Genomic DNA, 27,447 nt, shown 5'->3' on the forward strand with positions numbered 1-27,447 from the left:
TAAGCGCGTCCCCTCATGTTGCCTTTACTTCCATGTTCATACTCGTTCTGATAGAGATCTGCATAAATGGCTTCCAGGCTGATTCACTAAAAGGTGCAGAGCTCCAGGGCTTCATGTGGGGACTTTTCAAATGACTAACGTTCACTGGTGTCACAAAAAGAAACCACGGGTGTGTTTTAAAGGAAATGGTTTTCACCCCGTCAGTGTCGCTTCACAGCTCAGGCTGCCATGCGACTGCAGCAGAGAGGGAGTATTTACAAAAGTGTACGTCTTAAGGTATCATCTCCTGACCTATGAATACAGTGGTTGCAATGTTTCCCCCATCTTTAAAGACATGAACTACTGTTATAAAATGGGTCAGTTGGTGGAAACAGATTGAATGGATATCTATTTGAGAATGGGGAAGAAGACCAAGAGGGAAGAAACCAGTAACGCGTCGCCCTTTTTTTTTTACACCTTTAATTTTCTTTGAACAAAGGCAAAGCACATTTCAGCATCAAAGAGTACAACTTTTCTCTAGACAAGTGTACAACTCAACACAAACCATTGCACAGTTTAAGCACAACATACTGAAATCATACAGCTTTATAAGAGAATCTACAACCACAAAATAAAAACGTCCACAAAGGGGAGCCGACAGCATGTTGGACAGTCACACTCCCAGACATTCCTTTGAGAGGGTCCTGGCTGGGCAGGATTCACAACAGCAAAGTGGCACTGTGTTGATTAAATGGCATGGTGTTCCCTGGGTGCCACGAAACAAAAACAATCTTTATTTTTTCTAATAGTGGTATGTTTTGTCTCTTATAGTCTGCCTCCATGTGAGCAAATCGGAGGGGAACTGGAATGTATCAACAGTCAAAGCGTTCTGCTCAGATGCAGCCGACACCAGGAGCTCCAGCTCTCTCTAGTGGCCGACTGTAACACCAGACAGAGGAATGGCAGTACAGAGCTGCAGGGATTTAAAAACTCAGACATCAAACCGCCACAGCAGGCAGTGATGCCAGGAGAAATATAAGATGTCTACGAATGCTGAGACACCAGTCCTGGTGGTACTTTCTGGAGACTTCCTGCCTACTCAAAAGGGAGACGATGCAACACAGCGCTACAAGTATCTGCGTTGCGTCAACTTGCACCGCGACAAAGAAGTTGACACATGACAGCTACGAGGGGAAGAGCCGAGAAAACACCCAAACTGCACTGAAGTCACAGCAAGACGAAGAGAAAATACTTTTCTGCCATCTCAATACTCTCTCCTATATGGCAATAATACTTGAAATATTCCTCTAACCAAAAATACTAAAGAACACTCAACATCTCTCTAAACATCTTCTTAAATATACAATATAGTGACTTTAAAAAGGTTTTCTTACAGTAAATAAAATAAATACTTTAAGAAGTTTAAGCGTAAGACAGGTTGGTTATCACGCAGGTCAAACCAAAAACATGACGTCAATAAGAATATGAATGGAGCGACATTCAAATAGGAGACAAGATAAACGAAGGCTTGGTTCATGCAGTGGTTCTTTCATCTGACTCTTGATTTGGCATATAGAATAAGCCATTTTCTTGCGTTACAAAACATTTGCGTCCTTTTCTTAAAAATACATCGAAGTTTTTGAAGACAGAATCTGATGAGAGGACATTTAAGGGAGCAAACGTTTCCCCAAGTGTTGATTCAGTGAAGCAGTCATTCACTGGAGATAAGAGCTGTTTTATACGATTACTATTTAGGGACACCTAGATACTGATCGCGTCCCTGCTACACTGATTACTGTATGGTTGTTCATATTGCTGTTTCGTCCTCAAACATTGAGCACAGAAGTAGTTCTGTCGGGGTGACATCAACACATATAATACTACATTAAACCTCCAGAGTTATGTGGCTTTCAAGGACAACGATAAATCAATTGTTGTCTCCGAATGGATAAAAACCTATTGATGAATGTGCAGAAACATGGACAGCTTGATGTGATTGGTTGATGATTATGGTAATTAGAGTCTAATCTTTGTCTAACCAGAGTTGTGCCCACATATATACACCGCTGTGTTTGCTGCTCCTCTATAGCGCCACCATTTCTACAAAACAACCCACAAACATGTGAATAATAATGGCCATGTAATTAGATTTAATCATCATCTTAACTTTTAACAATATAAACATTTTGTAGTCTTTCAAAAGTGTCAATGAGCCAAATTTACAAAACCTTTTTGGCAACAATATCAGCAGAAAGTCGGACACATTTCCCCCCCCAAGTCTTAAAATGCTGTTTAATCTGCTTAGTGAAGCATCCAACAGACTGATGCACCACAGGCAGAGACATCCTGACTTCTAGTCCCTAGTATGTGCGTAACATTCTCCCACATTTCCCATAAAGCAACACAATCCCTGACTGTTAAATGTCCATGTTTTTCGTAACGCAGGGCTAGTGTTAAAATTCTCCAAACACAATTCAAGATTACCCCAACAACATCACGATGACATCATCACGGCTATTTTCCATTTTCTCAGACTCTTGTGAAAACGGTTGTAGAACGTCTCGCAGGGTCGTAACACGAGTAAACTCATCCTCACGGTTAAGATCGGGGGCGTCCCTTTAACAGCTGGTAACATAGAACTCTCCAGAAATGAACTCGACACCTTTAATATTTTACCACCAAAAAAATGACGCAAATGTTTGCCAGTGGTATAACCATCACAGAATCCTACTGTAGAACCTCTTGAGCACTGACTGCTGTTGACAAACAACCTGAACATCAGACGCATGACATCACAACAGCTGCCACACATACAGGTCAACTCAACCACGTGACAGACTGCATATTCTGGCGTTCTGCTCTGAAGCCGTGAACACGGCGACAACAGAGAGAAGCAGATCTCGGCAGCGTAGGAACCATTACTGTACGGTCCAATCCCAACGTCGTCTCAAACAGAAGCCATAACGCAACAATCCCACCAATTTACGGAGCATAAAACTCAAACCAGCTCCTTGTTGGAGATAAAATAAGTATTAACGCAGAACGAGTCAATTAAACAAAAAAAGAAAAAATGATTGTGTTCCATCCCTACGAGTCGTTCTGCTTTTGACATGAAATATGAAACGGCAACCAGGTGAGGGATGATTGTGACTACCGTGCTGAAAGGGGTGCTGTTATCCGTCGCACTGGCCTTCATAATGAAACATTTAGTAAGCGCCTTACAGCACAACAAACTGTTCCTGTCCTTTGACAATAAATCATACTGTTACTACTCAATGGTTTGGCTGAGCAGGAGAGGCCTTCTTCTTTAAAAATGATGAACGGCAGCAAAAACACAGAGAAAAGACACATGAATGCACGCGGCAGATGGCAAAGGTGAATACAGTCTAAAACAGACACAACATTAAGATATAAGAAAACATACCAAATATAAAACCCATCTGTGTATAAATAGAAACAATCACAACAAAGAAAATAAAAACTTGAAGTGGGGAGGGGGGTGAGTGACAGGGCTGAGAGCAGTGCATTGAAACTAAAAACACAATCAAGAGTACAATAAAATGTGAACACACATCGATAGGTACATAGAGGATATCTTGGATACAGGTAGAAGTGTACAGCGGACCAACATTTTGGTCAACAGCGTGAATAGATACAAGTTGGTGATAATGGAAATGTTTAACGGTACAGTAACTCACCCTGAAACCACTGAATGATTCACAGACACACTCGACTCTCATGCCCAAATGAAGTGTAATGTTTTTTTGTAGTTTTTTGTTTTTTTCTCTCTGATTTTGTGTTTTTCGCTCACACAGAAGCACTGCCAGTCTCTCAGAGCTGCGGAGCTACACAGGGCCCCTCGGGTGCTGCCCTCCTCTGTGGTCCTCCTCTCAGGGCGAGCCGGTGTTTTTCGGGTCGGGTGGCTCTAGGCGACGGCGTCCTCCAGCGCTGCCAGCAGGCCCTTCTCCGTCAGGTGAGCCTTCAGGGAGTTGAAGATGTAGAGCTGCTGATCGACACGGAGGGCCAGGAGCTGCTGGATCACCTTGCTGGGGTTTGGGCCCCTGAGAGGAGGGAGAAGATAATCGTGTACACTCTATCTAAAATGACCTCGACAGAACTGAGCTTTTATTAAATCCCCTCTTCCGAAACATGGATTGAACAATCACAGTTTAGCAACCTAGCCACGCCTGTAAGGAGTGGATTAAAGAGTGTACGAGTCTGCTCTAACATCGTTACCAAGCCCTACCCGAATACGACAGGAGTTCTCTTTTTATGTCTGAACCGACCCAAGTCTAATCGGCAGAGCGAACTCTGAGCACCAAGTGAAATGAAGCGCTGTCCACAGACAGATGTGATTTCAACGGCCAAAATGAATCGTAGCCGGCAAGAAATCTGAAATCAAGGATCCGGTGTTCAAAAAATGACGACTAACTTTGATGATAAAATCTTCCCACGTTACTACCATAAACTGATAATCAACATATTCAAGAGTGTCAAGAGTGTTTACCTGATGAAGCTAGCAATGTAGACATTAACAAATGTGGCCATGAGGTACTGGCAGTCGAATCGGTCCATAATGCCCCCATGACCCGGGATAGTGTTGGCAAAGTCCTGAAAGGACAAAGAAGAAAATAAAGAAATAATTTATAAAAACAGAGTGGAGTCAACAGACATTGACAGATGTCATTTATTAAGTTTTGCAAACACAGTATATAATATTTCATATCTGATAGACATGAGCAGGGCAACACCAAGTAGACTACGTGAATACATCTTTGAACAGTGCAATGAGTACCGTCAGCAGACTGCAGGTACAGGTGTCCGTCATTCCTACCTTGATCTTAAAGGCTCTTTTGAAGCCGCTGGCAAAGAATCCACCGAAAGGTCCCACAATGGAGGCAAAGGAGGAGAGAGCAATGCTGTGGATCTGGAACGGGTAGAGACGCACGGTGCTCTGTGGAGACGAGGAGGAAGTGTTGAAAGCAGTCATCAACAGACTGACTTATAGAAGGGTAACTCCACATCTTTTACCCATTTTATAAGTTTGTTGTTATAATGTGAGAGCTAAAACGACTAGCTAGGCCCTAACAGAAATAAAAAAAAGTTGAATTTTAATTATTTACCAAAAAAGTTGCATATTATAGTATACGCTTACAGAGTTGCTGTATTATATCAGTCAGGCATGGTCCACCCCTGAAAAGCTGGCAAGGATGCTGCAATAATACACTATGAAAACATAGGACTCCTCTGATACTTCGTCACAATTTACTGGATTTTGCAATATAAATATTTCCTCCCTTCATGTTCCCATTAGTTTGTATGTGACTTGAGGAGCCATAATGCAAAGAGACACAGTAAAAGCAAAAAGATGGCGGAGAGAGCAGGAGGAGCGAGTCTCACCCATCCGGTGAAGGACTCCAGGATGGCCGGCAGAGTGTAGACCTGAAGCTGGAAAAGCTCGGATGGCTCACAGTACACCTGGAAACTATTGGAGTCGTTGTTGAATTCCACCGGGCACACGAAGTAGCGGTAGCCGGCCAGCAGATAGGAGAACTGAGAGGAGAACAAGCTTCAGTTACTCTGCAGTCACATCACTGGCCTGCTCGCTCTTATTTCAGTCAAACGACGACTATAGAAGAAGAAAAAAAGTTTGTTGCGTTGTTACCGTTCTAATATCCAGAGGCAAGATCAATACTTGTTGCATTAGTGATATGTAATTATTGTTAATACAGTCAGAACCAGACAACGCTGCAGGTGACACCGCTGCACTTTGATTTGTGTGTACACAGGCGTCCTTTTACAGACACAATGCTGAAGTAAATTAGGTTGTTTGACTGTTGGGGGGAAATGTTTGACGAACACACGAATGAGCAAATTCTTTAGAGGCAAAGCATGAAGTCATTTGTGTCAATGAAAGCCACTAAAAGCTTCATAAACAAGTAAAAGATCTTTCAGGTACATGTTTAAATGATACAGGCAGCCAGTGCAGTGTGCAAACATGTAATCCATTGTCTTTCTGAACTAAACTTCTTCTTCCCTTTGCTGCAGTGACACTGCACATGTTCTGTTGTCGGACTAATAAAGGAGTATTTTATCTGATCTTTTAGACTTCTTAGGTAATCCAGTGAAAAGGTAATTACAATAGTCTAAACCAGAGGTCTTCAACGTTTTTCAGGCCAAGGACCCCCAAACTGATAGAGAGATGGAGCAGGGACCCCCGACTATATATATTGTATCAAATTGTGTTTTATATTAAATGGGCCTAGTACCGTGTATACCTCTTCATTGTGCATTCAGTACCAAGCTATTCAAATAATACAGGTTCATATATTCATGTTTTCATTTTAAATAGGTACAATGAGTAGGGTGGCCGTGCCACTGCCTTTTATAAACACACCTTGTCAGCTGATACCAATACCAATATCAACATTGTCTGTCAATTGCATGATAATCATGCACACAAGATATTCAAATTTATGTTTCCATTTTAAACATAAATGTGGAAACGAAAAATTAGTGATGGCCTATTAGTGCCACTGCCATCCATAAAGATATTAAAATAATGGACAGATTCATGTTTAGAGAAAAAAAAATATTATCTTTTTTTTGAATTTTTAATTGTCTAATCAACCAAAACATTTCGAGGACCCTAGGGGGTCCGCGGACCCCCTGTTGAAGACCTCTGGTCTAAACAGCTACTAATAAAAACACAAGTCAGTATTTCAGCATCTTTCTGAGCTAAACAAATTCCCCCAAAAAATAAAAAGGAAAATTTAAACCAGAGACTAAAACTACTCCCAAGATTGTGATTTTAGACAAAAGGAATGCCTGGAATTGGTAAAAACGTGTTGACGCTGTGATGAGAATCAAAACAGACAAAATGTAGAAATGTCTACAAAGACATTCAAAGCTCACCATAATGCCAAACACAATAGTGGAGAACAATCCCCCGATGAATCCCTCCCATGTCTTCTTAGGTGAGAGCTGCAGAGAACACAGTCACGGTTAATATATCATCACACAATCATCTTGATGTTTCCATAACATGAAGTCAATACCCAGACCTCTTAAACACTGGTGACGGTTGACCTAGCCTGGCAATACAACCAAACTGGAGAAGGAAATAACAGTGATACGACCAACCTTGATGAGAGGGGTGCGGCCGAAGAAGAAACCAAACATGTAGGCCATGATGTCGTTACAGATCACGCAGGAAATTGGCACGATGAACCTGTTCAGATGAGAGGAGTGTACATGAGACATGAAACAGGTTTTATGACAACTAAACATGTATGATAGAGTAATACAATGTACTCGCTAATCCTCCTGCAAATCAACATACAACGTTAACAGAATTGGATTCAAACATCATTTTACAGAAAGGGCCCATTTTTCTGTGAGAAATATATTATTAATATATTATATATGTTTTCTTACCAGATCATCCCCTCAAACAGGTTGTGAATGATAAGGTGAGACTGAGTCACCACAATCAGCAGAGTCACATGGGTCCAACCGAACTGTGGGGACAAAACGACAAGATTAGCCGAGTGTGTTCACACGAGTCTGAAATGAGAGCCGCACTGTTGATTTAATGATTGTGTCTTTGTTCTAAATATCTATTGACAGACTGGGCAAACAGTAAGAACACAGGGTATTCTGGTAAGACATCACCCAGAGATTACTGTGACGCGACCAGATAACAGCTTGATTAGATCAATAATGTGGTTGGATAATGTGAGTGGAGGCAGCGTCTCGTCATAAGAACCAGCAGCACCGCTCACTTACAGAGAGGAACATATTGTGGCCGTACTCAACCGACTTCGAGGCTGGAGCCCAGGAGGAGGCCGGGTGCCACTTACCATGTAGAACTGAAGGCGGTAGTGCTTCTTCACCAAACTCAGCACAAACATGCAGAAACCTGCAACAACAAGACAAATACTGCGTGAAATACTTAATAAGGGGGAAAATAATCAGGGCTGCAGTGTCTTGAGAGAAGAGGGAGATTAATTAAAGTCAGAATCCCGGTCGTCTTTGCTCAAACTCGACTAAATTTAGCTTGACCTATTTCAGACGAGTTAACGTGCAGCGAGTAGGATTGCTGGAGCGTTTTATACCGAACACAAGACTGAGGTGAGGAGAATGCGTGAGACAAAAAAAAGTGCTTATACTGGGAGAAGAGTCAAACCAGACACACTAAAGTTTTACAAGGACATTTACTCTTTTCCAAGCATCTAAAAAACTAAATGCCACATCGTGCCAAAACACTGCAGATTGGAGTATTTTCTGGGACTTGAAGGTGTGACACCGTTATCTTTAGAGTCCTTCTGTTTAAAGACGTGTGAGAAAGCCGGGCCCTTCAGTTTCACCTTGAATCACGTAGGCAAGAGACAGCAAACAGTCAGGGTGCTTCCTTCCTCACCACATCCTGTTTGCAGCTGCAGTAGAACTGAGTTACCGACTGAAAACCTGCAGTACAGGAAGTGGGACTTCTCACAGGCAGAGTTATTTTTTTTGCAGTTTGGGTCTCAGCGTTTGTACCCATGAGGTAGAGGGCAAAGGAGATGAATCGGTGGTATTTGCTGAGGATGCGAAGCGGCTCCTCCCTCTGCACCAGTGTGAAGAAGGAGTCGGTCACGGTCTCTCCGTAGAAGAAGTAGTTCACACACAGCAGGAAGTACCTGTGGGGTGGAGGACATGTATCACGGCTTCATGACAGCAGCTGATCACACTCTGCATTCAGTATGCCTGCAGAAAGCCAGTGAGGCCATGTGAGTAAACTCACCGTATGACTACAGTTGGATGGTCAAATGTTCTGCAAGTCCAAATTACTAACTACGTGCAGAACACTTTAGATTGTTCAGGCTTATGGCATAATGAATGTCAGGACTCTGCTATCTATCACACTGTACTGTACACCACTATTGCACCAGCTCCGATGATTCACAATAGTTTTGCCCTTTTCGTTGATTAGCTTAATAATCTACAACCTACTCAAAACGTAATCAGGTCACAAAACAAACCTCAGGAAGTCTGCAATAAAATAAACACATGAAACATGCACCATAAGAAAGAAGCCAGTGACGTTATTTGATGATGTCAACGACACACCTCTATAAAATGTGTGTGTGTGTGTGTGTGTGTGTGTGTGTGTGTGTGTGTGTGTGTGTGTGTGTGTGTGTGTGTGTGTCCTCACCAGCTCAGCGTCCTGAACCAGGGCAGGTGGTAGGAGTGGTACACGCTGTAGCCGATGGTGATGATCTCCTGGAAGCACTTAATCTGAACAATGAGGACCTGCACAGAGAAGCACTGCGTCACCAGGGAGGAGACTACTGGAGCATCTCCACGTCTCTGTGTGTGTGTGTGTGTGTGTGTCCTACGTCCTGCTGTCCTAGTGACACAAAATGGCTGACGGGCCTATTTTTAGTGAATTCCCAGATGACGGGAGCAGAAATCCTGCACGCTATTTCAGAGCTCGAATACTATTAATCCATGAGATTACGTTTTTTCATTTGTGTGGTAAAGTTCAACTGAACGAGCTGCAGAGACAAATAACTGTACGAACCCTAATACACAGTCCAACTCATTGACAAAATGAACTTCCAAGCTTTTGCACCGCACCATCAGCGTTGTTGGTACTCACGATCATCATAAGCACCATGGGGCCCAGGTAGATGATGAGGAAGAAGAAGGAGATCATGGCGAGTGTGAGGATGCCTCGGACCCACCAGTTCCTCCATCTGAAGGAAACACAGCCAGAGAGGCATTACTGCATACACCCCATAACATTACTGTTAAATAGAGATTAAAATCAATACGGCTACTGTACTCCTTCATCCATCCTAAACATGAACCTTTCTGCAAGGAACACAGGTTGAAGAGTTCATTGAGTCACATCTGCTCTTTAAAGGAAACTATGTGTGACGAGGGATTCCTTTGTATGAATCGTGACACCTCCACAGGTGTAGCAGTGATCTAAAATACAGGAAAACCAGGGGCCTGTAGCTCTATGTAGAGAAAGGTAGTGACTCTATATATAACAATGTAATTACTCAATGAACAACTCAGACTACAGAACGGTTTCTCAGATAAACGGTGTCAAACTTCCATAATTCCTTTATTCAATGCTGACCTCAACCCCATGCTTTACAGTCATATACTGTAGAAACAACTTTTATAACAGCAGACAAAACTCAGCAATATGTTGTTGTTTTTTCTTTTAAACAGCGACGGTACCTTGAGGAGAGTCCAGACAGGGCCTTGTTCAGAACCTCGGGGGTGTCATCAGCAGGGACCGGCACCTCTGGGACTCCTGAGTCCACCTTGGCCTCGCTATCCGACGACACATCTTTTTCCACCTTCAGCTCACTGTCTGAACCCTGAGAGGAGAAATAAGACACGGACATTTGGCAAAAGGTATAAAGATGTAGCGATAGGACAACAGGTGCAACCACAGAATCACACTAAAATCTAAAATCCAGGCCTTTGAATGCGCCCACTACACCGAGTGTAATGTGTTGGCACTCCTGTCTGATATCCACTGAATTCGCAAAACACACATCTTCTGTGTGCTGTGAATCGATGCGTAGTGAAACAAATGTATATGTCATTGAACAAACAGCAGCAGCTTCATCATATCAGAATAAAGCAAAACACCAGCAACAGGAGTGCCAGTGTAGGAGTGAGTGTGTGTGTGGGCGGCTAAACGCTGCACCAAATCATCTCTGTCCATATTGTTGCTCTCCCAGAACCATCTGTTCATTGGCGGAGGCCCGTTCACTACACACTGGTCTCTACCGCTCTACACTACGATCAAAGGACGGCCGTCACCAGGCGGTGGCGGTTACAGCTCGTCTGATGCAAACAGAGTTTTCTTGAGGTCAGTTTGACGTCTCTGCTCCTGGTGACCAAATTAGGCTCGGAGGTCTCACCTCACATTCACACAGCAGACGGTCGGCTCACTGTCAGTCTCACTTTAACTATTAGAATTGCTGCTATAGTGATGCTCTGAATGTCGTATATATTGCTCCTTCAAACATCAAATCTATTCAACAGCAATGTTTTCTCGAGCTCACAGCTTTAATTCAGATTGAATACCGAGGATCACATTTTAACAGCTGCAACAGTCGGTGTGTGTCCTCCTTTGTCACAGTGTCCCAACACAAAACACTGATTCCCTAACTGGCTCTCTGGATCGACTCGGCTAAATTAAACCAAAACTGTACATTTTCCATGATTTTGGAAAAGTCCATCGCTTTTCTTCATGCAACACTCTGACAAGACACACCCTCAATAGCTCAACTGAATGCAGAAGAACAAGAACACACAGAGGCCCATTCTCCGCCTACCGGTTTCTATGGAGACGACATCCGTCACTCAGGATGCTGGAGTTAAAAATAGGCGCTCGTTTCACATAAAGGCTCCTCCCCCTTGATGCTTTCAACACTGAGTGTCTCCGTGTTGTTTGTCTCCAAAAAAAAAAAAAAAGCTACATCTGCCAGTTGTGAAAGGAAACATTTATGTGTACTGGGATTATTTAAACATCTTAACCCAGAGGAGTGTGAGCCTTTTAGAAATACTGCAAAAAAGGAGGTTTGTGACTCACCTTCTCAGCTGTGTTGAGCTGCGAGTTCATCCGACACAAATAATTTAGAGCAACTGTTTTGAAATGTTTTGAAGAGCTAAAGACCACACGCGTGTGTTCAGATGCTCATTTAGAACGAGACTTCCCGAACACACAATATCTATAATTACAAACAACCAGATGTTGCTCCGCGCACATATTGAGAAATGGGTTTCGCAGCAGAATTTTGAGGAGTCTTTAATGTTTACATAGATTGATCACACTGTGACTCATTCATAAATCTGTGAACTGATTTTCACTAGTCATTTTACGTCCACCATTTATGCAAAACACCATAAACAGAGTACCTTACCTAAGCTGCTGTCCTCATCTCATAGACCAATGTCATTATCTGTAGAGTGGTTCCTCTTAAGCTGATCAACACAAAAAGGGCATAGCAGGACCAGAATAGATTTAATCTTTATTTGACTTTATCCACACCTTTTACTTGGTATGATCACTTTGTTGCTGGAAGCAGAGTCCACCAGAACAGCTGTATATGTCCAACAGAAATTAAGTTGGTGTGTGGCATGTGGTCCTCCCTCACCTAAACCACATGACAATTAAATATTCATTCCCACATCCATATAGGACACATAGGTTCCCACATCTGTACTTGCATTTTGACCAGCCTACTCAAAACTACTATTATACCATCACCCTGTACAGTATACCATTCCAGGATCTTGTCTTTACGCAGGATTAAGCCAGATATCTGCTTTGGTATTAATTCCACATGTAAAAACGGTTAAAGATTATCTCACGGATGGTTTCAGTCCACATGTAAGGTTCAAGTGCCTGCTTTTTGAGCTTTACTTCACCAACTACTGGCAAAAACAATGGTGAGGTCACTTTAAAAAAATACAGGATGGATTTTCCATATTTGTAGAGACGACAAATTAAATAAACCAGGTCATACTGAAGATATAAATGTCAATTTTTAATTTAAATAATAAAAGAGAGCCATGAGATCCTCTTTAAAACTGTAAGAATATGACCTAAATAGCACTAAACCGGATTGTGGAAAGTGATTGACCAGACAAGCACTCCTCAACAGAAGCTTCTTTAAGTGCTCACTATGGGCCTAAAGACACACAAGAATAAATAAGACAAAGTCGTGGCACTTTGTGGACTGAGTGTGCTTAATTAGTAAGTCACCATTGGCCTAATATGCCCTAATGTGTGGCTTTGTTGCGAGAATGTCTGTAATGCCTAGTGTACTTTCACATCTGCTCCATGCTGCTCTTCAATTATCTGTAATCATCATGTCCATAACCACACCCCTTTGTGGGCTCTGACTATTCCCTGGGAAGCAACTTCGACATCCAGAAAATGCCTTGTGTTTACCCCTCAGTTTGAATGTAGTTAGTAGTTATAATGTGTTAGACAGCAGAACGCCGGAAGCAGTTGTTGTTAAACGCGTCGTAGACCTGACGTCAACACCGTTTATGTGGCTACAAGCATCTTTCCACACATAATTCAAATTGTTTACAATTTAACTATTGCTTAGCATGACTTAAACAACACCGGTTCAAAACACAATTTACAAGCCACTATATACGTCGGCATATAACGTCATGTGATAAAGTGAGCAGAGTTTATTTCGATACCATTTTAACTTGTGCATTTGGTCTGTTGCTGTCACGACGAAAGCACAGGAATACCTGCAAGTAGCATCAACCAATCAGCTCTAAAATGTGAGGAGTTTGGCGGATGATTTGTATGAAGCCTTTAGGTGACAGTTGTTCTTCTTCCGATACGTGAGCGATGTCAAAATGTCGGATTAAAATCGATATTGACATGATTTTTCCTGTAGCTAGCAGGCTAACTAGCGTTAGCATCGCTGTCATTTGGTAGGTAGGACGGAGGCTAACGGTACCTTGTCCTCTGACGGTTGCTGTTGTAAGGGTGGGTCGGTGTCTTTGCCTCCGCGGTGCCTCAGCTCTGCCATCTTAGCAGGTTGTAGCCTAACGACTACAGAGAAGGTCCGGTGTGTCTCCGGGACACTGACTCGTTTTTATGGGGACAGGTCTCCTGCTGAGCTTGTTATTTGTACAGCAACACTTTTCACTCGATGAACCAAATCGGTGTCAAATTGGCAGGGATGAAGGATACAGACAACTTCCGGTTTTCAAAATAATGTCCATGTTAAATCAGAATCAGCTTTAAAAGTATGCGAGCACATAAAAGGAATTGTACAGCTAAAACAGCTAAAGGTAAAGAATAGGCAAGACTGTTATGTACAAAAATGTAAATAAATATAAAAATGATATAAATATATATTTAAAAAGCAACAATAAAATAATAAATAAAATGTATATCTACAAGTCAAGTGTTCTGTAAATTATAAAAAATAAAAGTGCAAAGAAATGATTACTGAATGGATATAAATCGACTGGATGATTATGTACAGTATGTATATGTAAAAATGTCCTCATACTGTTTTTACAGTGAATACATTTTAGTGATTAATTTTACTGCATCTACTTTTCTGCATGTTCTAGTTCCAGCTGTGCTCTGGCAGCTGGAACTAGTTATAAACTTAACTGAGCAGAAGAAGCACATCTATTTACACTGGGCTGGCATGGAAGTGTACAGTTCCTGTCCACCAGTATATATACATATATATATATACATATATACATATACACATATATATATACATATATATATATATATACATATATATATATATATACATATATATATATATATACGTATATATATGTATATATCAGACATGGAGTACTGGTGGACACGAACTGTCTTTTACGGCTTGCTGTGTGCAAGTTTGCAAAATGGCAAATGCGTGCTTTTATTCTGAAGGTATAGCTGCCTACATTGCTATCAGAGTTCTCTGATGTCATGGAAGGAGTGGGCTATATTCAAGACAAATACAGTGTTATGTGTTGGTAGTGCTACAGTTGGAGATAATACAAATAAACAAAATAGCATTAGCTATAACTATGTAGCCATTTCTTCATTACAACATAATAGTGGCTTCCTGATGTTCAGGTCCAGTGAGGCCTTCTGAAATGTTACTGTTGCTCTTGATACACACATTTTCTCAAACATAATGACCTACACTCACACTGTAAATATGATAACCGAGTGTATAGCACTGTCACCTTCACTTTTCCATTAACCTCACCTGCTACAATGCAAGTTACATTTAAAAAAAATCTTTTTTCAACAATAGTGCTTCCTTCTCTTCAGGACTTGAAAAATATAGTCTGTGTCTATTTCATTCAAAAAAAGGGAAATAAAATAGCATCTTAATATCTTAGGGGACAATTTACTCGACAAGCTTATGGCATTATCAGTTCAATGTAGTAATGTCTGCCAGTCAAGATTCTCTGAAGACAATGGCTGAGGTGATCAGCCATCTCGTGATCTGTAATTTTCACCTTTAACACCAAGTGGCAGCAAAAGCTCACTGTGTGTGTGTGTGTGTGTGTGTGTGTGTGTGTGTGTGTGTGTGTGTGTGTGTGTGTGTGTGTGTGTGTGTGTGTGTGTGTGTGTGTGTGTGTGTGTGTGTGTGTGTGTGTTTTTTGGGGGGGGGGGGGGCAGCAGAATCTGAGACTAACATAGTTGAAAATATTTTATTACAATGCACCACTGTCTGACTTTTCTTTCCAAACTGCATTGCTAATGTTACAGAATAAACCTGTGCAGGTGATGTTCAACACATCCAAAATTACAGATTACTAACTCACTAAACAGACGAATAAAGCTGTCAATATACAGTTCACTTACTTCATCTAAGTATTTCATTGAGGCATGCTTATTTCCCCCTTCTGTTTTAGTTTAATCTTTTTAAATAGTAGCCTATGAATATATTACATTTGTTTTTATTTTATCTTGGCTTTCTGTCCATTTGTTTAAGTTAATGCCTTTCTATTTCTTCTGTAAAGCACTTTGAGTTTTTCCTACGTTGACCTGTAATTTGAATGCTGTTTTTGTGATGAATCAGAGAACAATAAAGATTTTTTTGTCACCATTGCTGTCATTTCTTAAGTATGCTGTTGCAGGTAATTAATTGAACGTCGATATTAATGTCTGAAAGGTTCCATTGATTTTCCCTCCACATCAGTATTCTATTCCCAATATTTAAAATGTATCTGTCCCTGACTGACATCTGAATGATTAATTACAATCATTTTGCATGACAAAATAAATGTAATGCAATAAACAAACTACTTGATTAACGCTGTTATTGAATGTGTGTTTATTCATTATTCAACCTTTCTAATGCTTCTGAAAACATGGAGCCATGACTCAGCAGAAAACATGAATGTAAGAACATGGATAATTGGTTCAGAAGCATTGGCAACAAGAATGCTCTCACATACCCACCCACACAGATTATGACTGCAGTGCTTTTGACTCTATTCTGTGGGGACACTTCATCCTTGCTGCAGTGTGACGCCTCGGACGTTGCTCAGCCGTGTTACACAGCAAGCTGCACATGTACTGTGAAGACTTATGTCATGCTGTAACTCTCCCCATCATGTAGTGTACAGTTACTCTGCTGATTCTACTCTATGTGTGTGTGTGTGTGTGTGTCAGGCAGCCCAAATTTTGGGCTGGGACTCTTCAGTAGCTCCCCCAGATCTGCAGGGCTCTGGGACATCTGCAATGCAGAAGTCTATATATAGCCGTGGAGAGAGAGGGAGAGAGGGAGACAGCGAGACACAGAGAGACAAAGAGACAGGAGGGTGAAGGGAGACAGAGAGGAAGGACAAGACAGAGAGAAACAACGCACGACAGGAGTGAATCGTGAACCTTGAACTGAAAAGGAGCTGGAAACTAATACAAGGCCGACAGAATGCAACTTTCTCCGATGGCAAATGCTAACTTTTACAGCTTAAACAAAGTCAATTCCTGATTTGTGCACACTAAAAGCTTTGAAACACTTAATTTGCTAAAGAAACCCCCAGAACCAAGCCAACCAAGTGTCCACTCAGGATGTCAGCACTTGCAGTGGCATGGTCGCAGTGAAGCGAGTTTGCCAGTACCTCAAAGGGTGGTTGCTAAATGCTGAGGTTGAGTATGTATTGCTTTATCTCAAAGGGTCTCGCGGGAGGGCAGCGGAGGAGGAGGAGGAGGTGACCAGTTCAATTATGTATGCACCTCCACAACAACTGCATCTGCTGACGCACACAGCAGCGGCACGGCCAAATCAAGGGCGGCTCTACAATGCGGCCAGCAGCGGGCCACGGGCCCACAGAGGTGTGGGAGTGATCGGACTCTTGATTTTTAAATAAATCCGCCCTCTGACACGCTCCCTGTCTGATTTTTCATCGAAGAAGTCAATGCCAAGTCATAACTCTCCTTGTGTCACGGCTGAAAGATACATCGACCATTCTAAGTCCAGCATGCAGCACCTCAGTGACTTTTACGCAATACACTGCATTGATTTACAATTACAGACACATTATTAATTCAAATGAAAGATGAATGTTTTTAATGTAACTGTGGCAGTATTTCATCTTCATAGTTAGAGGCTGATAACAAAGCCGTGTACGGCACAGTCTTTAATTTAAATGATGTATCATTAAAAGGAAATGTTTGTTATGAAGGGAAACACGCTTGTTAGTTTGCTTGCAGAGAGTTATATGAGATTGATTCCACTCTCCTCTTCTCATAAGACTCTCAGCAAGAGAGCACCACGACCTCAGGATAGAAATACACTGAAAGATGCAAATGTGCAGTTAAACTCAATACACAGATCCTTATGTCTAATGCATTATGGTGAACTAAATTCTTATTGATTGTTGCACGTCCAGGGAAGCAGTTCCTTTACGTTGTTGTATCACGTTGCATTTTCCTTTCCTGAAACTCAAGCGTGTTCCTTTTCATTTGATGCTTCAGACCAAAACATTTGTCCATGCTTCTTTTCGCCCTGCTTTTCGTCTGTTAGTGCTGATAATGTTTTTGCCGCTGTGCTGATTCTCCCTACACACACACACACACACACACAGGACTACAGTGTGTGAGCAGCTGTGCTGGTGGGCCAGCATATAGGCAACTATCATCCATCTTAGCCAGCCCCATCTTTCACCTGTGCAGGCAGGCAGAAGCTGCGATGAGCTGATCGCAGACATTATGCAGCTCTGCCCATCAATCAGGTGGACTTCAGCCTGAAGGCCAGTTTGTATTACTGTACTCCTGAGCGAGGAACCGTAAATAAGTAGACAGCTCTAACTGATCGAGACCTGAATAGGTTGTAATTGATATATCAGTAGACCTTTTCCACAGAGGCCTTTTGACATGTCACAGTGGGAACAGCACATGTGCAAATTATAATAGTAATGATTAATTCCATTTTGCTGCCTTAGTTTCAAGGTCCTGGTATATTGTGCAAGAATAAAAGAATTTAAGGCGACGATTACCGACAGACGCAACCAGAGGCGTCTACGGGCTACTTTTCAGTATTCATGCTAGCTTGACTGTTTGGATTGTAGAAGAAGGTAAATGGGAAAGAAGTGCTTAACCTTGATAAATAAAAATATAAAGGCAAGCTGCCACATTTCTTAATTCATTCAAATTATTTGTCCCTCATCGCTGAAATCATATTCTTTGCTGAAATCGGGTCCCATGAGCCATGATGGCCTTGTAGTCAACTGCCTTTCATGCTCAGGCATGCTGGGAAAGACTCCAGCTGCTTAACACCATTGCAGGTATGAACATATATAAATGTGAAAAGAGAATGTCAAATCAGGCATAAATAGGTAATAGCAGCGGAAGACTATTATCATCTATAGTTTCCTTTACAAATGTCAGTTCTTTCTCACGACATTAAAGACGCAGAGATGCTGCGAATGTTTGGTTAACAAATGTCTTTATTTGGCTTTGAGAGGAACATCACTGCATGAGATAGCAGCACGTATACGTCACAGTTGTATAGCGGAGGTCTGGAAAGTGTCGGCACTCCTCAGCCTCTCAAGAAACAGGTGAGATGGAGGGGAGCATATCTTTATATTTTAACTTTCAGTCATGATTAAGGCAAGTTTTTTAATTGAACACACAAGCAAAAAATCGATCACATCCAGCAGATACTCAAGCTCAAAGAGTCAGGCCATGCATTCATGCCCGTTGGTTGATTCATTTGTCAAACAGAAACTTCCAAGAGGATGAACTGATGAACATGGTGAAATTAAACGGTTCAGAGTGATAGCAGGGGTTATGGTGAAAGTAGCCCTTATATGCGACTCTGTACCATTCAGCCATGACTACTGCGGCTTCTGCCCCACCTGCCACTTTCAGTCTGAGCTGAGGGCCGTCGGGGTCACCATCAGCTGCCCGACACCGACGGCCACGCTTACCTTCACCTCGAATCCTTTAACCAGCTACATTAAAACAAAAGCATACATTTGTATGAGGAGAAATTAAAAAGGGTTGCTTTTCTCTGAAAATAAATGTAGGGAAGAAGAATAACCTTGCAGTGATGGCCGTTAAATTCATTGACAAATGAATCAATCAAAGAATCCAAAACAAAATATATATATATATAGCGGCAATTTAAACTTTCCCAAAGATGCACTCCCTCATGGAGAAGCTTCAGCACTCCTGCTTTCCAGCAACTGGCAACTGGCAACACCCCCCACCCTCCCAACACACTCGTATATACCGTTTTTCTGAGCTCCATTGCCGTGCTGTGACACTGCAGTGAATTAAAGAGAATGAGAAAGGGGCTTGAATGGCAAGTGGTACATTTCCGTTTGTCATGGTGGGATGAGATGCAGAACTACAGAGCGATGTCGTGGGAAATGTGGGGTTTGACTCACAGCTCCAATAGAAGCAGTCTGTCCTCTAAACGTGTGACAAGCTGACATTCAGGAATGAGCTGGTGGAGCTTCGGTCTGTGATAAAATCTCTCTTAACGAGTACTCTCCAACTTTTATATGTAAAAATCAAATAGCACCGTAAAAGTTGGACTGGCTGTTACTCTGTGCGTTTGTTCTTAAAGTCTGTGCTGAGAAAAGTTGTTACTTTCAAGGTTTTGATTGCTCTTACTGTAAATATTGATCATTAATGGCACATTTATTGTTGCTTCACGTGAGGAAAAATCATCCTGGTTGAAACTTAAGAAAATGAGTGGCATCATGCTAACTTTCTGCACATCCCTCTGTTTTAATGTGATGTAAAAATAATGACGACCTCTGCAGAGCGTGTTTATGACTCCAACTCTTCTGTCATTGAAATACATCTATTTCCTTCTGAAGCCCCGCCCAATAAAGCTTAATCACTTCTGAATTAAAGAGACAGAAAAACACAGACGGCGTGCAGAACTGTGTTTGACAGAGATGACGTGAACAGAGACCAGATCCATAAGTGATTGGAATGAGGATGAGGAATGTGTTATTGTGATGAAGATAATGCTGACACTAGCAGTTTAGCTCTTGCTGGTCTTGCCGGCGGGGCCCTCCTTCTTCTTCTTCTCCTTCTGCTTCTCCTCCTCCTCCTCTTCCTCCTCCTCTCCCTCCTCCTCCTCCTCCTCCTCCACCTCTTCTTCGGCCTCCTCCTCCACCTCTTCTTCAGCCTCCTCTTCCTCCTCCTCAGGCTTGGCCTCAGACTTCCTGTAGGCTCCGAGGGAGTAGGTGCGGGCTGACATGTAGGAGAAGCCCGGGTAGCCCGACTGGACCATGGCCCCGCCCACGGAGCTGAGGCGGCACTCCTCGCCTTCCAGCAGCTTCCTGCTCAGACAGAAAGAGAGACAGACGGGGGACAAGAGATGATGTCACCTATGGTCTGGTTTCATTACGAAAATGATCTCAGTGTTTCTCTGCTGAGGGATCTAATGTCACTGGAGTATCAGTGGCAACACTTCTGCTCTGTTTTGGTATTTTGTCCCAAAACATTACCACAGTTGCTGAGTGAGGTTTCCCCTTGTATCATCTTATTACAGTGGGAGAAGAACCGAGAGGGACTATCAGATTATTAATGCAAGCATTTTAAACCACCCATTTAAAATGGAAAGGCATTATTATTCTGTGGACAGTTAACTGTTGAGATAAACAGGGATTGTGGGTAAAGAGAGACGGGTATTTATACAGTTGTACATGTTGCGTCTTAAAAACCAGGCCACCAGACGCTGCAGGAGAGTTCAATTCTAAAAAATGCTTCAAGTAAATGCTGGCGTGGAAGTGAAACTCGTTAAGCAGGTGTTGCACAGTGTAAAAGCTAACACTTGAATTCAGGTTCGTTCACTCTCCCAAATGGATTATGGTTGTGTTGGTGGTGAAGCCCACCTGTAGGCAGCGATCTCAATGTCCAGCGCCATCTTGACGTTCAGCAGGTCCTGGTATTCACGCAGGTGACGCGACATTTCTCCTTTGGTGCTGTGCAGAGCATTCTCCAGCTCCTGAATGGTATCCTACACACACACAAAGTCATATTATCACATAATAATCATTCATGCTCTCGTGAACAGAGGTACGTAGATTGGAAATTGAATGTAGAGATTTTCACTGTTGTCTTGTCGCACTGAATAAGGAGTGCGTTCATTTTGAATTTTAAAGTGATTCATAAAAGACACATAACCCGGTTGTGTCCTTCATCGGGGTCCACTGTGTCCTGGAGAGTTAAATGCATGAGTCTGATATCTCTGGCAGAATTCAAGACCGTTGCTATTGAACCTTTATGCTGCCATCTCGGCCATGCAGGTCTCCATTTAACAAGCGTCTCCCTATACCTGCTTAATTAAAGGTTAATCAAATCGTAACACACACTACAATGGGTCATTGCCGTACCTGCATATCTCCCATTTCATTGGTGTGTCGATCCTCCATCTCGGCAACCTGCCTCTCCAGGGCCTCGTTATGGCTCCTGAGGGCCTCGATCTCCAGGGTGCGGGCCTGCACCTGCCTGCGGTACTCGCTCAGCTCCTCCTTTGAGTGCTTGACGGCGTCCTGGTTGCGGGCGGCGGCCTCGGTCACGCAAACAAACTTGGAGCGGTACCAGTCTTCTGCCTGGGCCTGGTTCCTGGCCGAGAGGTTCTCATACTGAACCCGGATGTCCTTCAGGGCGGCAGTCAGGTCCGGTTTGCTCATGTCCATCTCCACTGACACCTGGATGTAAGAGAGGTACTCATTATTAGGTTTAATAACATCTGTAAATAAAGGCAGCACCAAACTAAATCTGAATAATCAATAAGCCTTATATTTCACGATGTATGTGAGTATACATTTAGAAAACTGTATAATTCTTCACATTCTGTTTAAATGCTTTCGTGTTTTTGCGTAATGCTTATATATTATTTTCGGTTGATTTTTACAGATTATTTGTGCCTGTTCTTTGAACAACTGGACTACCTGTAACTGATGAAAATGACCAGTCTGATGAAAACAGTGAACTTAGAAATGTGCTTTTTATACTGAACAAACTCAAATTTAAAATCGAACTGTATTAAATAATATAATGCATACATGTGATGTAATGTAATAAAGTATAAACTGCCAATAGATAAATTACATGTTCTGTTCCAGCTGCGTTCAATGCACACTCCTCTATAGATGCACTGCATCTCTTCTGGTGACATGCATGTATAATGTGTTGCCGCGCTGCTGCAGGACTGATGAATCGACTGCTGACTCAGACTTATCTGCTGCCATCTGAGCTGTGCTGTCAGCTTACATGGCAATTATATTCCCTGCAGGGAAGAGGAGAAACCCTGGAGAAATCTACCCAGCAACCATACCTCCACTGCATTCATTTAACACTTACTTACTGCACATTCAATAAATTGATTTCTGCTGAAAGCAGTGATAGTTGCTGCTGCCCTCATATCATATTCCTCAAAACCTTTTGTCAAACAGTGACATTATTGTCACTGTCGCGCTGCTGTTAAAAACAGTTTAGCTTGTAAACTACGCAAATAACTGCTTGCTCGTGCAGTTGACGGGGTTTGTCCTGCCAGCTGCCCCTTTGGGACGACCACACCCCTGGATTATGCGCTATTTCTCCGCATTTGTCTCCCTCCCTCCCCCCTCTGCCCCCCTTCCCTCGCCTTCTTTTATAAAAATATCGCCAATAACCCCAAACGAAACGCCAGCTGGACTAATATCGTAATGTTTATAATGACCTCGTTGCGCTTAGAGTATTGATATTTGAAGTGGCACCACTGCAGCATGATACTCGCGTAATATTCCCACAGAGGATTCAGATTTACGGCATACTTTGCAGCCCGCAAACCGGCATCGAGGACCGGTACCTACTCGCGAAAGAAAACACTCTTTACAAGTCAGAACATCATAAAGTTTGAGCGGGGGCGTGACAGAGCGCGCGGGACGCTGCAGGGACGCGTGGGGCTGAAACGGAACTGCAGTGCCATCAATTTTCAAGTGCGCAATGTTGAGTTTGAGGAGGACGCAGTTTGTCGTGCACACAGAAAACAAACAGGTTATTGAATTCCTGTAAGACTGTGGGAAACTGCCTAATATATAAACAATATCATATATAGGCCTACAACAGTTATAGTGGACCTGTGCACTTGACTCAGTATTATTACCTGTGTGTAATTTCTTTCAAATCAATAATTGTATGGTGAATGTTAAAGAGTATTCGGGAGTTACGGGTAATAACCTCCCATCAAGTTTGATACTGTCACTGCAAAGTCAGTCCACAAGCCGCAGTATGTAGCAATATTGCATTCGCTTACAGTCAAACATGTGTGGATGTTAACTTTGATATTATCAAAGTTTAAGGCCATAAGGAGTGAGGAGTATTTGTTGGCAGTGTGACATTGAAAACTGTTGATAATCTGACAAGTGGCCCTGGGTACCACGTCTCTGTGTGTCGGGACCTACAGGTCACCACACAGTGGGAGGTGTACCTGAGTGGACTGCAGAGACGCTTGCAGCTCCAGCAGCTCCTCCTCGTGAACTTTCCTGAGGAAGGCGATCTCGTCCAGCAGCGACTCCACTTTCTTCTCCAACTCCAGGCGCGACATGGTGGCGTCGTCCACGTCCTTCCGGTAGCCCTTCAGGGTGTTCTCCGCCTCCTCACGCAGCTTGGTCTCCTCCTCCAGCTTCTCCCTCACGTGCTCCAGCGTGTCGTTCATCTGCACGCAGTCCAGGTGCATCTGGCTCCTCTCGTGCGTCAGCTCCTCCACGCGCGCCCGCAGCTCGCGGATCTCCTGCTCGTAGAGCTCGTGCAGGCGAGAGGGCTCGTTGTTGCGCTGCCGCAGCATCGTGACCTCTGCCTCCAGGACTTTGTTCTGCTGCTCCAGGTTGTGCACTTTCTCAATGAAGGACACGAAGCGGTCGTTGAGGCCCTGCAGCTGCTCCTTCTCGTTGGTGCGGATGATCTTGAGCTCGTTGGTGACCGCGGTGGACTGGGTTAGGTCCATCGCAGAGTCCGGCATGGAGGAGAAGACGCGGCCAGAAGCCGCTGTCCTGCGGTAGTTGGTGGAGGACATCCCGGGGGAGGAACCATAGTTGGTGCGGTGGCTGCTGCGGTATCCCGCAGAGTGCGGGCGGGACGGGCTGCTGCTGCTGCCCAGACCCACGCGGCCGGACCGGGGGGCATCTCCGAAGATCTTCCGATAGGAGCTGCTGCTGTAAATATCGCCGGAGTAACTCATGTTTCCTTTTGGTGTCCGGTCCCACTGTTCTGTACGGGAGAGAGAGAGTAAGTGAGTGTGTGGAGTTCAGGAGTGCGTGAGGGTGAGTGTGTGTGAGCGAGAGACCAAGTGAGATGCGAGTGGTGTCTGGTGCTTTTATAGCGAAGGCGCCGGCGCATCATTTGACGCAGGGACAACAGAAGACGAGGGGAAACCTGCAAGCTTTTGCAGAAAGCCTCCACCCTAGGGAGACACGAATTCACTCATGCAGCTCCTCGTCTCTGCCTTGTGGCTCAGGCACCAACACACAGCAACTATGGGAACACGTTTTGTACAAAGGGCTTCATGGTAGGCGGTTTGACCCGAGAGCTTATTGAACTTCACTTTCATTAAGTTATTAACTCGCCCTTTCCTTTCATGTTCTGACTGAATGACATTCAAATACAATCACATTATAATAGAACTACGTGTAATCTCATTTTCCCAGTACATGTATCATCCCACTGGACTATCTCATGTTACCTTAGACCACACTGTCCACTGTCATTGCAGTTTTTCTTTGCTGTCACTGCAGAAAGGCAAATGGGATCGATGCGTGAGCTGTGCGCCAGAGTTTGTTTTTGGTGCTGCAGTCTGCATCTATAGTCGCCCTCATCCACCCCAAACCACCGCCGCAATATCGGAATACGGGATGAGACTCATAGTGGTTCTTGCATTCCCACATCATCGCAGTCTCATCTGCAGCGCTGGAACCTGATGGATTGGTAAATTGTAAATTTGATGTAACTGTGACCTCCTGTCTCCTGCTCAGGGATGGGTCAAATGCAGTGGTCAAATTTCGTGTATGTGTAAAATGTATATGACAATAAAAATGGTTTCTTCTTCTTCTTCTTCTGTCGGTCATCATCATACTCTATCACAACAAAACACAAATATTAAGCACCAACAATCAGCATTTGTATCTCTATAACTTGGATAACTTGAACTGTTCATGTTCCCTTAATATTTCCCAGACAACCAAAGGTGGATAGAAGTTGATGCCTTATTGAGTCAACATTATATCCAAATATGACTCGTACATTTGTCCCGAGAAAGAGCATCTCTGTTGGTAAAAAGTATTTCCTGTGTGGTGTTTAAGTACTGCGCAGAGCTGTCGCTGGCCTTGGTCCTGATCCAGGCCGGAGGCAGGAGAAGGACCACGCCCATGCAAAGGAGAGAAACACACACACACACACACACACCCACAAGACTGCAGCCTCACCACCTACAAACACCGCACACGGCGCCTCTAGTGCCCCTGTTCACACCGCCAGTCTGGAAAACTGCCAAAAACAATGAAAATGTGCAACAGCACAGCCACTGCCAAGTCATCCTAAATCTCCTCGGTCCATTTCTGTTGATGCTGTTACAATGGGAAAGAAGAGACAGCTAAGTAAAAGCCACCTCAACAACAATGCTTTTCTAAGTGGAAAATAATATAATATAATAACATACAGTGTTCTTGATACCAGAAGTCAACTGCTTTATTTGGCCGTAAATCAACATAGTAGGAGAAAGTATTGTGCAGCAACAACGTATCCATTACAAAACACTTCAGTCTTGAAACCTTGTTTTTAAACACATACTCTTCCTTCATGTCATGTTAATGTGGTCCAATCTCTTGAAAACTGGAATCATGTCAATATAATATGTAATTTCAGTCTTTTGGAAATCAGTAAGCAATGTAAGCAATGTAAACATTTTAATTAGATGACATTAGGAGTCGTTTGCTTTTTACTTACATATATTAACCACTAGGGGGTGCTCAGGCATCAGTTGTGGTGCTTCACCTGTGCAGCAGACCTGATCTGATGCAAAGCACGTGTAAACAAGAGTCACATCCTCACTCTTATTACAGGGTAGCACGTCTATGTTATAACTTCTTCACACTGAGGTCATTGTTTAAAAGGTTCTCCATCGAATGCAGTCCAACACAACTGCAATAGATCTCTATGACGGTTATTATGTTCAGCTTTTGTTTTTAGATTTGTTTTAGAGATGCACGGATTCAACTATATGATCATTTTAGAGGATGTAGTTTGTGGTGCTGTTGAACTGTATTGTGTTTTACAGGCAGGTTTATATCAATGAGGGTAGGCTAAATAAACACCCCTCTGAGTGTATAGTTGTGGAAATGACTGTGCATATAATGTAGACATCATGCATTTAAGCCTGCAGGCAGTGGCCTGCAGGTCTATCATAGAGCTGGTCTTGGTCTTGGTCAGCCACTAAGCTCATTCAGCTGGACAGTTTTCATCATAGAGCACCACTGCAGATATTCAGGACTGAGAAATGAGACCATGTGGTGTGAAAAGGGTGTGTATTACTCAATGGACATGTGCAACTTGCAATGTTTTTGCATCAATAAACTACCACATGAATACTGAGAAAACAGTGCAATGACTGTAAATAAACAAGACCACAGTTAGCAGCCTTGAGCAGACTACACTGCTTTTTGCATGCAGACAGTGCCACTGGTTGGATTTCACATGAAATATGCTGTGGTGTTTTACAACAACAAACAGGAAGAGGGCGCTATTCTTCCATCAGAGACAGACAGGAAGCTTTCAGGGATTGTGGCAATGTCAAATGGTGGAACAAGTGAAAGAAAAACAAAGACACGTGGAGCAATGGAAGGTAATAACCCCTTTTTATCAGCAGACATATTGACATGTAAGAAAAGACATATTGACATGTAAGAAAAGACATATTGACATGTAAGAAAATACATATTGACATGTAAGAAAAGCTAACAATGTATGCTGTAATAAAGCTAACAATGTATGCTGTAATACCATGTGCTGAGGGTGGGGAAAGAATCTGATTTATTTACCATGTCCCCCCTGGTGGGATTCAAACACAGTTACCCTCCCTTCACCAGCCTGCTGTACTCTAACCTTTCTCCTTCTGCTGTCCCAGCCGCCGCTGCTGCCAGCACAGCCACACTATCCTCACTGTGGTTTCAGCTAATAGACTTGTAAACACTGCTCCACATGGCAGTCAGTACACTTCAGCTGTTCAACTGCAGCCCAGCATTCAGAACGAGTCTGAAGAAAACGCCTCTGTTCACTTAGTTTGATTTATTGCATTCAGTGCTGCAGGGGACCTATTGTGCGGTATATCTTAATGGCTAATCCTTGAGTGGCATTGATTTCTTTACATATATAATGGCATCTAACAACTCAGAAATTCCCAGATCGTCCCGACACGAAACCCTCTCCAGCAGCCCTGCTCCTTTGAA

At 43.0% G+C, this 27,447-nt stretch overlaps 2 protein-coding genes across 2 annotated transcripts; both read right to left on the reverse strand.

Annotated features, from left to right (window-relative positions):
- Positions 1–2,106: 2,106 nt before the first annotated feature.
- cds2 (CDP-diacylglycerol synthase (phosphatidate cytidylyltransferase) 2) lies at positions 2,107–13,692 on the reverse strand. The gene is made up of 13 exons (XM_079270437.1): positions 13,482–13,692; positions 10,216–10,358; positions 9,623–9,719; positions 9,176–9,273; positions 8,521–8,660; positions 7,842–7,900; positions 7,417–7,499; positions 7,123–7,210; positions 6,895–6,963; positions 5,380–5,532; positions 4,814–4,933; positions 4,487–4,590; positions 2,107–4,040 (listed from the first exon to the last, which is right to left on the reverse strand). Exons 1-13 carry the CDS (start codon positions 13,551–13,553, stop codon positions 3,905–3,907), a joined length of 1,362 nt encoding a protein of 453 aa, XP_079126563.1. The 5' UTR covers positions 13,554–13,692; the 3' UTR covers positions 2,107–3,904.
- A 4,749-nt stretch (positions 13,693–18,441) lies between these two features.
- neff1 (neuronal intermediate filament family member 1) lies at positions 18,442–24,283 on the reverse strand. Its single transcript, XM_079270639.1, is given in 5 exon segments — positions 18,442–20,058; positions 20,061–20,301; positions 20,857–20,981; positions 21,358–21,675; positions 23,439–24,283. Coding segments are annotated over 5 exon segments (1,500 nt in total). The 5' UTR covers positions 24,189–24,283; the 3' UTR covers positions 18,442–19,992.
- Between the last annotated feature and the right edge of the window lie 3,164 nt (positions 24,284–27,447).

This window comes from Melanostigma gelatinosum, assembly GCF_949748355.1.
Source record: "Melanostigma gelatinosum genome assembly, chromosome: 6".
Lineage (NCBI taxonomy): Eukaryota > Metazoa > Chordata > Actinopteri > Perciformes > Zoarcidae > Melanostigma > Melanostigma gelatinosum.